The sequence below is a fragment of the Gekko japonicus genome, unplaced genomic scaffold, assembly GCF_001447785.1.
Source record: "Gekko japonicus isolate JY-2015 unplaced genomic scaffold, Gekko_japonicus_V1.1 scaffold8, whole genome shotgun sequence".
Classification (NCBI taxonomy): Eukaryota; Metazoa; Chordata; class Lepidosauria; order Squamata; family Gekkonidae; genus Gekko; species Gekko japonicus.
Genome location: NW_015167057.1, coordinates 2,560,434 through 2,573,329, shown reverse-complemented (window position 1 = coordinate 2,573,329; position 12,896 = coordinate 2,560,434). Strand labels below are relative to the sequence as shown.

The 12,896-nt window shown below is 47.8% G+C and overlaps 1 protein-coding gene across 1 annotated transcript in view; it reads left to right on the top strand.

Annotated features, from left to right (window-relative positions):
- ARHGAP23 (Rho GTPase activating protein 23) overlaps positions 1 to 12,896 on the top strand; it is a 154,735-nt gene that overhangs the window by 26,703 nt on the left and 115,136 nt on the right. The window contains exon 2 of the mRNA XM_015412439.1: positions 10,567 to 10,746. Within this exon, the coding sequence (XP_015267925.1) occupies positions 10,567 to 10,746 (180 nt within the window). The remainder of the gene's footprint in view (positions 1 to 10,566; positions 10,747 to 12,896) is intronic.

The window sequence follows — 12,896 nt, the reverse complement described above, 5'->3', positions numbered from 1 at the left end:
GTGACTTGATGGCAGGAAAAAAAATATAGGTACCACATCACTCACCTTCTTAGAAGAGGCATTCTTTAATGTGCGTGAGAGTGTATGCATGAGTTGGGGGGGTCCTATAAGATGGCACTTTGCAGTTTGTGATAAAAATAGTAGAATTAAAAAAAAAGTTTGCTGTAGTGGTTACAGTGTCAGATTATGATCTAGGAGAGACAGGTTGTAATCTCTGCTCTGCCATGGAAGCTCACTGGGTAACCTTGGACGAGTCAAACACTCCGAGCCCAACCTGCCTCAGAACTAAGTTTGAGTCCAGTGGCACCTTTAAGACCAGCAAAGTTTTATTCAAGGCATATGCTTGAATAAAACTTTTGTTGGCCTTAAAGGGTGCCACTGGATTCAAACTTTTTCCTGCTGCTTCAGACCAACACAGCTGCCCACTTGAATCTATCTAACCTTACCTCAGTTACTGCTGAGAGAATAAAATGGAAGACTGGAGAATGATGAGGTAAGTCCCTTTGGGACACCACGGTGGAGAAAACCAGGGTATAACTACCTTGATTATGATGATGATAGGGCATATTTTTAATCGCTCAAAAGGTTCCTCATCAGTTAATTGAACCAATGGATTGACAGAACATTGCAGCCCTGGAAGAATGAAGCCTCTCTGTTTCTCATTTCCGTTGTGACAGGAAGTACAAGCCACAGAAAATGCATGCCTGGTGTCACTTGTGAATGCAGCCCAAGAATGGGTTGAAGTTCCTGCCAGAGGGCAGTGAGTATTCTGGAGTGAATGACAGTAACAGGAAAGGGGTGACTTGCCTGTGTTAAGCAGTCATTGCAGATCAAATGCCACAAATGCCTGACCTTAAATGTAAGACTTTGTAGTGGAGGTAGTTCAACGTTCAGCTGTAGGCCAAAGCAGATCTGCATTTTATACAGACTCAGGAGGTTAGGATTCAAGATTGTCCCATTTTAGGTTGTAGTATATGTCTCTTGTACTAAAAAAAAAATCTGCCCTTAGGAGGTAACCTAGAAGGCAGTGCTAAATCTGTCTCACTGGCCCCGGTCACACGGGAGGTTTTGCCCCGCAAGATGGATGGATCGGGGGCACATCAAACGGGCACGATCACACCGCAACATCTGGGAAGTGGAGCGCAGCCGTCCCTGATCTGTCCTTTCCGGGCGAAACCGCGCATAAAAAAAACCCTAGAAAAGAGTACTACCTACCTGAAACTCTGCAGCAAGGGCGGCCGTGGAATCACCGGCGCACCCATCTCCTGCAGCATTCGAGGCTCCCGGCCAAACTGCGCATGTGCGCACATGCACAGCCGGCTGCCTCGCTCTCCGTTCCATGGTTTCTCCCCTGGCATCTGATTGTGTCGGGGAGCAGCTGCGCAGCCGCTCAGGGGATCTGTCTGATCCCGCCGCCACACGTCTATTTTGATGTGGTTCAGAAAAGCCGCACTTTGGCCGTGCCTCCCCCCCCCCCCCCGGGAGAGCTGGGCCCCAGCACCAACCTTTCCCCCCCCCCCCCCGCGTGGCAGGGGCCACTGATCTGCTTATTTACTACAAAAAGAGAGTTTATAATGTGGGGGGATATTATAAAATATGACTCTGCTCCCACTTTTAATCCAAAATGGTTCTGTCTGCAATTCCACCATTACTCTTCTGTCAATCATTGATCCTACTGAGGAGCTCTGGGTGGCATATGTTGTTCTCCTTTCCTCATTTTATTTATTTGCTTCATTTGCACCTCACTTTTCTCCCCAGTGGGAACTCAGTGTGTCTTACAAAATTCTTTTCTTCATTTTATTCTCACAACTGCTCTGTAAGGTAGGTTAGGATGAGTGAGAGTGATCGGCCCAAAATTAATCTGGTGAGTTTCGTGGAAGAATGGGGAATTGAACCTGGGTCTCCCAGATCCTAGTCTGAAACTTTAACCACTACACCATTCTGGCTCTATTCTGTAAGGCAGATTGGGCTGAGAGAGTGACTGACCCAGCATCACGCAGCAAGATTTCAGGACAGAAAAGGGAGTTTGAACCAGATTTCCCAAATTCTATTTCTGTACCGTAACTGTAATCCTTGTTCAACACTTCTGCTGTGATACGACACTGGTTCTGCACGATAACGTATGAAAGCTCTCAGGCACTGAGTGATGTACTAAATAATGGTGAAGATACATATGTGAACTGGCCTTCCGGGGTCTTAGAAGCGGTATAGTTTTTTGTGGCCCATGTCTGTTTTATTCCCTGCTTGCTCATGTTTTTGCTGACTAGTACATCACAGCAGTAATTAAGGTAGAAATTCTGGAAGGAGCCCATTGGAATATGGGTGTGGTCACTGAGTTGTTTGCTGAGGAATCCCTGATCTGCCACAAAAGTTTGAGGTGATGTTGAAGGTTGTAGAGATGTTGAGGATGTTGCTAGGCCTGTTGAGTATCATTATTGTTTCCCTAGAGCACATTCCCTAGAGTATCCCTATCATTCATATGTGACTGTACATTGCAAAAGATTTAAGCTATCTTTCAGGGAAGCTGTATCTTTCAGATTTTTCTTATTGAAGGACCCTTGGTAAGCTCACAAAGTCAGAATACAGTTCAGAAAACCATCAGTGTAAAGTGTTAGAACAGCTGCTGCAAAGAGCGTGTTGTGTGTGGAGTGTGTGTGTTTGTGTTATGTATGTGTGTGTTTCTGCTGTAGTGAACAACATTTTTTAAAAAATCATAGTGACTTGATCACTATGTGCAAGCACACACCAGTCAGGAAAGTGCGTGTAGAACTGAGTTGTTGTGTACTGTTGATGGTTATAGGACCAACTTATGAAGGTGCGTGTGTGTGTGAAACCAATCTGCAATCTGCTGTTTGTGAAGATACTCTGCTGCAGGTCAGGCAGTGCGTGTGGCTGGTTCTGCCCTGGATTTTGTGCCCACTTGGAGTCAGGGTTGTGGGGAACAAGGTCACAGCATTTCTAACCAGAGGATCGCCCTCAAGGAGCAAAGCTGGGAAAGATTGCCACTTGAGACCTTAGAGCGGAGGTGTCAAACTCGTTATGAGGGCCGGATCTGACATAAATGTCACTTTGTTGGGACAGGCCATGTGTGCCATAAAATGTAATGGCAGGTACAGGAGATATAAACTTTATAAAAGGTAAAGGTTTCCCTTGCTCAAATGCCAGTGGAATCCGACTCCAAGGGGCGGTGCTCCTCTCTGTTTCCAAGCCGAAGAGCCAGCACTATCCGAAGATGTTTCCATTGTCATGTGGCCAGCATGACTAAACACCGAAGCGCACAGAACACTGTTACCTTCCCACCGAAGTGGTACCTATTTATCTACTTGCAGTTTTTTGCTTTCGAACTGCTAGGCTGGCAGGAGCTGGGACCAGAGATGGGAGCTCACTCCATCACGAGGCACTAGGGTCGAACTGCCGAACTACAGACCTTCCGGTCTGCAGCTCAGCATCTTAACCTCTGAGCCACCACGACCCAAACTTTATAAAGGACATAGCCAAACCCAATTAATGACATTATTTTTATTCAAAATACAAACATGCTTAAAACATTAACACTCTTGCAGTATTTCCATAAAATATATCCCTGCTGCTCACCCTCCCACTTCCACCACACATTACTTATTAGCACTGGGACAGTGTATAGGGACATAATGCACACTCTCTGCTATCTGGCAGTAAAGGTTGCTCATGGGCCGGATAAGAGCCCCAGATGGGCCGGTTCCAGCCTGCAAGCCGTGTGTTTGACACCCCTGCCTTAGAGGCGTTGTGTGACTCATTTGTTTGTGTGTGTGTCTATGTTTGTATAGATAACACAAACGTCTATAGCGTGATATTTCATACTTCTGTTCAGGATTTTAAAGGATCAGGGAGATGGCGTACAGTGCAGATAAGATCTCTCTTTGCCTGGCAATATGTTCTGTGATTCAAGGCAAAGAAGCCAGAGAAGAGGAGGTTTCTGGGATTGTTCTGCGCAGCGAGGAGCCCCTGTGGCTATATAATCGCTAAGTGGAATTATATAATAACATTGGCTTGTCTGCCACTCTGCCTTTTGGCAGCGTTTTGAAACATTCCATTATCTGGGGCTTTACCTTGGGTTGCGTGCAAGAAGGGTGGATCCGTGCCTCCTTCGCCCTTTCCCCGGTGCAGATGGAGAGCTAGAGATCGGAAAGACAAGGCTGCGTCCAGGCATGGGTGTGAAAACACATTGCTGCCATGGCAGCAGCAAGCAGTCTAAGAACGCAAGGGAACGGTGTCGGTACACACCCATGCCCACACTGCTTGGGGTGGCCGCCACTGCCGTATCTCACCCCCCTTTTCTTCATTGTGAATGTGCAAAAGCACAACTGGACTGGCAAATGGGCAGGGGGCAGGGACCCTCCCAACTCATAGCCTGTCCTTTCCCCTTCTCCACTGAGCTGTGCCATAATGGGACAGCTCAGCTCCACAGGGGAAAGGACAAAAGCCCTTTAAAGTGGGCAGGGAAATGGTGCACAGCTTTGAGCTGTCCCGTGCCATTTTGAAAAGGGAACTTAACCTTGTGCCGCTCCCTCACACTCGTAGTGGCTATAGGTAGACCATCCAGACAGCAGTTTAGGGTTGTCTACCTCCAGGCGGGAAATAGTTTAACAATAAGGGTTCACAGTGTAGGAGTATACATCAAAGAGTCACTATGAAAATGGCTACAACTGCGCAAAAGTATTTATAAAAATAATATATCATATAATCCACAATATCACAAGGCGTTCCGTGCGCCTTGGTGTTTAGTCATGCTGGCCACATGACCACGGAAACGTCTTCGGACAGCGCTGGCTCTTTGGCTTTGAAACGGAGATGAGCTCCACAACCCTAGAGTCGGATTCGGCTGGCTTTCGAGCAAGGCAACCTTTACCTTTACCTTTAACCATTTTCGTAGTGATTCTTTGATGTAACCTCCAGGTGGGGATCTCCCAGTGTTACAGTTGACCTCCAGGCAACAGCATTCAGTCCCCTTGTAGAAAATGGCTACTTTGAAGGGTGGACTCTGTGGCATTACCCCCTGCCCAAACCCTGCTCTCCCCAGTCTTCACCCTAAAATCTCCAGGTATTTCCCAACCCGGAGCTCGCAGCCCTGCCTCCCTTCCATATGGAAGCAGCCATGATGGCATTTGATGGGCCAGTGGAAAGGCTGCTGGACTTTGTGGATCTGGGTTCAAGCCCCGTCTTCCCTCCCCCGTGACTGGGCAGTCAAAGATTTGGTTGCGTTCCATCAGTACATGGGCATGTATCACACTGTCAGCTTTGGCTCTGACCTTCCCCATGGGCGCCATGTTGGGAACCCCTGATCTAGATTCTGCTGCTGGCTTCTTGACAATCAGCCACTAGAGCATTTTGTATGCAGATGAATACTGTCATCTCAGTATCAATGTCAAACAGCTAAAATTGTTTAGCAAACTGGCTGTTTTATAATCTGTTCCTTTACCGGAAATGGTTACAGTAAGAACTGAGTACATTGTGGGGTTTCCCATGGAAAAGCAGAAACTGTTATTGGGGCTGGAACTGAGCATGGTGAGCTTTTCAAGTTTTTACATCTTTGGCAGCAGGTTTCTAGTCCTCAGGGCTGCAGGTATGAGTCTGAAAATGTGGGCAAGGATGAGAAGTGGAATGCTGGGAACTCGCTTAGGCTTTTCAAGGCATAAGAATTTGGCACCCACCTCAAATAGGAGCAATTAGAATAGACATCTCTGTAAATGTGCTTACTTTGCATACTGTATACTGGTTATAGAATTCATCTTTTCTTTGTGCCGTGTGTTTTTTTTAAGGGCAGACAATGCTATTCTGCAACGGTGAATTAAATTATACCCTGAGGTCTTGCTTGCTCCCACATAGTTCATTCCGGGGCCCAAAGCAATTGAAAACCATCTGGTTTCATGCTGGCGAGACGAAGCAGTGCATAATTCCCTTCTAAAGTATAGAGTGTCATGTTGCAAACCTTGGGCATCCCACGAGGTTGGCAGGAGGGGAGGGAGATGCGGAGCGCTTTCGGATTACATGTCCGACTTGGTAGCTGCATTCCTTTGGTTTACCAACAAAGTGTGGTTACAGGGTAGCTCCCGTGTGGACTTGCTGTGTTGACGTCTTACATTCTGGTGGGAAGAATCTCTCTCTCTCTCTCTTTTTGCAATTAACATTGAAGATGCAGGCCGAAACTATCATTTGCAAACAGATGTCCCTATCGAAACCTTTCTGGATTTGACGTTTTTTTGGACCCGGCAAAGATGTCTGCCTCCATCCCCTGCAGTCAGAGGCATTCTCTCCCTAACCTCCCCCTCCTTCCAACTTTGGGCTCATTTTTCCCATTCCAATGTCTCCCACCAGCTCAGTGAGGGCCTGCTTCCAGGGAAAACAGGAAAGGAAGGTCTCAGCAGTTACCAAGCAACCTTCCAATATCCCTTGCTCTTTCTTTCCATCTTTCAGGAACTTGTACTGAAATGAACGCAGAGAAATTACAGTTCTCCTGTTGAATAGTGATGTAATATTGATTTGTGTGGTTTCGGTTTTCTTACGTTGGATGAGTGGTACTGTTTTAGCACTTACACAGCTTACAACTATCTCCCTTCTGTGGAGATAAATTGCCAATAGGAACTTTGCACCATTGAGGATGGGGAGAAACCGGTATGTAAAAGACATCTTTCTTGCAACATAGGTTTTCAGTGGGAAAAGCCAGTCTTTTAAAACACAGACTGTTTGCACAAAACCCAAGATTTGGAAGATTCCAAGCTCTTCTCCGATGTTCGAAATGTTACAGTTTTGAATTTGGGCACATCCGTCTAGTACATTTTATCCGACCCTGGCCTCCAGTTAGTTCAGGGCAGCATCTGTGCCTCTACATTCCCCATTTTAATCTTCACAACAACCCCCCCATGAGGTAGGCTAGATTAAGACTGAGTGTGTAATCGGTCCAAGGTCACTCAGCAAACTTCATGGCAAAGTGGTGTTTTGAACCTAGACCTCCCAGATCCTAGTCCAGTATTCTTCCACCGTACCAAGGGTCCCCAACCTTTTTGAGCCTGGGGGCACCTTTGGAATTCTGACACAGTGTGGTGGGGCACAGTCACAAAACGGCTGCTGCAGGAGGCAGAGCCTGCCATGAAATGGCTGCCACAACTTACCTTTAGCCACACAGTGAAGATCCTTGTGCTGTGGTGGCCAAGGCAATGTTTTTAAAAATATGCACTGCCAATCAAATCTTCAGTCTCATGCCCTGACCTGGATAGCCCAGGCAAGCCCTATTTCGTCAGATCTTGGAAACTAAGCAGGGTTGACTCTGGCAAGTACTTGGATGGGAGACCTCCTTGGAATACCAGCAATCAGGAGGCCGGGGCAGGCTTTACTCAGACATCTCTCTAAATATCCTCTAGGCCCCTAGTAGGGGTCAGTCACCAGAGGTCGCCAGGACTTCCAGGGGAACACACACGTACACACACATGCACATATTTTAAAAATCTTCAATCTCAGAAGCCTTGCTGGGAAAAAGCCCCACCCCTCCAGTTTGGTGTCATGGTTAAGTGCACGGACTCTAATCTGGGAGAACCAGGTTTGATTCCCCATTCCACCACTTGCAGCTGCTGGATGACCTTGGGCAAACCATAGTTTTGTCAGAGGTGTTCTCTCAAGGGCAGTTCTCTCAGAGCTCTCTCAGCCCCACCTACCTCACAGGGTGTCTGTCGTGGGGAGGGGAAGGGAAAGGAGTTTGTGAGCCGCTCTGAGATTCCGAGTGAAGGGCGGGGTATAAATCCAATTTCTTCTTCGTCTTCTTCCTGGCTCTGCCCACTTTCTAAAGGTATTTGGTGGGCACCAGGGAAGAAGTTGGCAGGTTCCATGGTGCCCATAGGGGACCCCTGCACTATACCATACCAGCTCTCAGATGTCATCTAAGGGTGCCCCCCCCTCCCCCTTTTCCATTTCAACATTTCATGAGCTATGAGCTTCAAGGTTTCCTGTCTTGGGGCCTTGTTGTTAAAAATACTGTTTCTGGCCCTGACCTGGATAGCCCAAAGGAAGCCCAATCCCATCAGAGCTCGGAAACTACGCAGGGCCAACCCTGGCAAGTACTTGGAAGGGAGACTGCCAAAGGAATACCAGGGCCGGGACACAGAGGCAGGCATATCAAGCCACCTCTCTGAAAATGTCAAAGCCCCAGCAGGGGTCACCAGAAGTCACCATCACTTCCAGGCATGGAAGCAGAAACAGAGAAGCAGAGGAGGAGGAGGAGATTGGATTTATACCCTGCCTTTCACTCGGAGTCTCAGAGTGGCTTACAATCTCCTTTCCCTTCCCCTCCCCACAACAGACACCCTGTGAGGTAGGTGGGGCTGGAAGAGCTCTGAGAGAACTGCTGTTGAGGGAACAGCTTGGAGAGAACTGTGACTGACCCAAGGTCACCCAGCTGGCTTAATGTGGAGGAGTGGAGAGTCAAACCCAGTTCTCCCAGATTAGAGTCCGCTCTCCTAATCACTACTCCAAACTGGCGTACACACATGCGTGCACACACACACACACACACACGTGTGCGCACACACTAAAAAGAGAGATAAAAATAGGGACAAAACCTGTTTCTAGTTTAATAGTCTCCTTGGAATCCTGAGACTGTAATCTCACGGTGCAAGTTGGGCCAGGAGGAGGGCTTGTGTGGCAATCCCACTGTCTCTTACAATCTCACCCCTTCTTTCTGTGTAATGTAGAGCAAGGTCGAATGGCCATGACCTTGATGGCCCAGGCAGCTAGTCCAATCTTGACAGATCTTGGAAGCTAAGTAGGGCCAGCTCTGCTTAGTACTTGAATGGGAGACCGCCAAGGGGTTCCAGTGTCGTGACACAGAGGCAGGCCATGGAAAACCACCTCTGCCTCTTGCCTTGAAAACCCTATGGAGTCTCCGTAAGTTGGCTAGGACTTTACGAATGCTCAGCAGGGAAGGTAGATGAAAAGGATATAAGTAAGATGGCCTGCACTGATCGTCCCTGGAACCAGCTGTTGAGGTGTTCTCCAGCCAGCTGTTAGGCTGGGCTTGTGCTACAGGTTAGAATAGGTATTGTACAGGCAGGAGATTCTGTTTAGTTGCCCAAGAAACAAAGAAGAAGCCCAGGCTTCTAGTAATTATGCCTTGCCCAGCCTATCAGAAGTCCCATATTGCCCACCAATCACAAGGGCTGACCTTGCTCCCTTTGGCACCCCAGGAGGGGATCTGGCTCCTGAACCCCACCGTCCTTGGGAATTGACCACTTCTGCAGGCTGAATTTGAATAGCTGTGAATATGTGCTGAATTTGAATAGCTGTGTTTTATGCTGAGTCAGACTATGGGTCCACCAAGCCCAAAATTGTCTAGTCTGTCTGGCAGCAGCACTCCAAGGTTTCAGGTCTTTCTCAATACCAACAGGCAAAGATCCTTATCTGGAGATGCCGGGGATTGAACCTGAGACCATTTGCATGCAGGTGCTCTGCCACTGAGCCTTCTCTTGATATAACAGAGGGCATGTTTCTTTCTTCTCCTCAGTGGTCTCTAGTCAAAACAATTTTTGAAACAGTGCAAAAAAAAACCCCCAAAACAAAACCCCAACAATTTCCATTTGCCATATACAGCAAGTTGGAGCCAACCAACGATGGAGTCTTGCTCTGGTGCAGGGAGATTTCATTGGTGGGAGGAGCTTTCCACAGGAGTAAAACTTCTTGCTCTGCCATTAGTGGAATGGAATCTCTGGATCCAGTTCTGTATTTGTATTGATTGTTGGTTTGGGTTTCAGGCCCTCCATTTTCCTATGAAAGCAAGTGATACGTGTCATTGAAGAAGTTCATAAAACGTAACGATGGGTCATCTGTCCTTTGGGCAACAGTTTCGCCATCACGCTTTGTTCAACACTGGGCAAAACTCTAGCTTGGCTGTGCCCTAGGTTTTCCGGTCTGATTTTCACATCCCCTGAAAAAGCGAGAGGCTTGTTTTCTGACAGGAAGGAGCCGCCAAGACCAGAGGGCACTGGGAAACAGGACGTGCTCCAGGAATACGTCTGTGCCAAGGTCTTTAAAACTATGCCTGCCTCTTCCTTTCCTTCTGAAAAGATCCCTCCAGCCCAGCACCCTTCATTTTGATCTCCATAAAACTGCATTTCTCTAGTTCCAGTGTCCCCAACCATTTTGAGCCTGCAGACGCCTTCTGGGATTCTGACACAGCACGATGGGCGCAGCTACAGAATGACTTCTATAAAATGGCTGCTACAGGAGGTGGGGCCAGCTACAAAATGGTTGCCGCAGCTTAACCTTCAGTCACAGAGTAATGATCCATATGTTATGTTGGCGGCTGCCGCCAAAGCACCGTTTCTAAAAATCTGCAGCGCCAGTCATATCTCCAGTGGCCAGTCAGAAGCCTTGCTGGGCAACATCCCCGCTGGTCCCGCCCGCTTTCTGAAAATACTTGGTGCCCCTGGGCACTGCTTTGGAGACCCCTGCTCTAGCTTGTGTGTGTGTGTGTGAACTTTTCATCCCACTTCAAACTCTAGCAGGAACTCATCGTTTTCTCATGCTCTTATTTCTCCTCAGCCGAAGCTGGGCCGAAGAGATGGTCTGGCCACGAATGCCAACACCCCCCCTGTGGAGTCCTTCCCCTGGGTGGGGCCAAAGACGGTGGTGCTGCGCAAGAACTCGCAGGGGGGTTACGGCTTCACCCTCCGGCATTTCATCGTATACCCCCCAGAGTCGGCGGTTCACTCCAATGTGAAGGTAACTTTTTTTCTGGATTGGGTTGGGCTGGAGTTCTTGCAATTTTGTGTTACGGATTTGTTGGTACATGATACCTCTAGTTCACTAGGTGAAGACTTTGTTTTCTGTGGCATGTCTTTGTTAGTTGAGTATTTGAGTCCAGTGGCACCTATAAGACCAACAAAGTCTAATTCTGGCTATAAGCTTCTGTGTGCATGCACACCTCATCAGATGGATGTAGTCGTTTTATGCTGTGTTCTTAAGCTTCTGTGTGCATGCACACTTCGTCAGATGAATGTAGTAGTTTTATGCTGTGTTCTTAGGGCTTTTCATTTGACCCCCCTTTGACCCTCATAAATATGCTGAGCTTTTTGATTTTTTTTTTTTATAACCTTGTGCCACTGGCTGCAGATTCCACAGGTTTGCTACGAAGGGCTCCAAGCAGACTCGGTAACCAGTTTTATAGCTTGTTTTGATTTATTACCTGTCAACCTTCAGGGTATCTTCTTTTTTTTATTTCCTTTTGAAAAGGAGAACTTTCATTGACTTCTCCGTGTTTCTCCCAGAAGTTGCCCCCAGCTCATGGGTATTTCTAATCTTAGCGGGGATCTCTGAGCGGAGAGAAGACCATTTTTGTTCTTCCCTTGTCTGAATAGTTTTTTGAGAATACAGAAACAGCGGCTGTTAGATCTGGAATCATTTTTTGTTTGACCGGCATGGGTCCATTATGGAGACAGGCTGATTCAGCCTCTCTTCATTGTTCCCTCTAAGCTGTGTACGTGAGCGGCCGCTCATTAACGCACGAAGCCGCACTCAGCAGCGGTCTGGAGCTGCACAGGGTCTTGCACTTCCCATTGCCCATTTTAAGATTACAGCAGTCATATTCTGCTCAGGATGGAACATGGAACAACTGCCACTGCATTGTGTGGGGAGGTATTTGTGAATTTCCTGAATTGTGCAAGGGATTGGACTAGATGACCGGGAAGGTCCCTTCCTACTCTATGATTCTAGGATGTGAACTGTTCCACTCAGCAGGGGGTGGAAATTAGAGGGAGCATTGCCTCCCTTCCTGGGACAGGATCCTGGACTCATATCACTGAACTACTGGCCTCTGGTTCTGGCTGTGGTTGGTCTGACATTGTTCTAGATAGGCTCCCCTTCAAGCCAAAAGCAGGAAGGGCAGTAGTCCATGTGAACAGGGTTAAGCTCCAATTTAAGTGTCCTAATTAAAATTCCAGTAACGATCACCACCTACACAGGAAGTAGTAGCAAGTACCTACAGCCTCCAGTGTTCCCTCTAAGCTGAGTTACTGTGAGTTAGCTCACAGTTTTTTAGCCTCCGGCTCACACATTTTTGTCTTAGCTCAGGAATGAGGACTCCAGAACAAACTAATTTATGCAGTAACTAAATCGCTCGCTCACAACTTTAGTGCCAGTAGCTCACAAAGTAGAATTTCTGCTCACACCTTAGAGGGAGCATTGCCTACAGCCCAGGGAGTGACCTGTAGGCAGGCTGAGACCTAAAACAAGCTCAGATACTAATCCTGCTTCAGACCTATGGGAGGGACAGAATTGACTGATATCGAAGAACTTGGGACTAGTTACCAAGGAACTGAAGAAGAAATAGCAGCCTGGATAGGCCAGACAAACCCAAACTTGGAATCCAAGCAGGGCTGGCCATGGTTAGTCCTTGGATGGGAGACCACCAAGGAAGGTCACGGCTGCTACGCAGAGTAAACAAACTACAGCTTGGATCTCCAGCAGATTTCTGTAGATGGATGGGGGGATGATGTTTTCCAGCCCCCCCCCCCCAGTGCAGACCTCTGACTTCCCCTGCCTCTGGAAGAAGAAGAGATACTTCCCCCTCACTTGGATTCTCAGAGTGGCTTACAATCTTCTTTCCCTTCCTCTCCCCACAACAGACACCCTGTGAGGTAGGTGGGGCTGAGAGCGTTCTGAGAGAACTGCTGGTGAAAGAACAGCTCTGAGAAAACGTGTAACTGACCCAGGGTCACCCAGCAGCTACATGTGGAGAAGTGGGGAATCAAACCCCGTTCTCCAGATTAGAGTCTGCTGTTCTTAACCACCACACCAAACACCGCTCTTATCCACCCCAGGAGCAGCACTGGGGGATATTTTGGATGGTTGCAGGCTGAGGCAGGCAAGGAAGT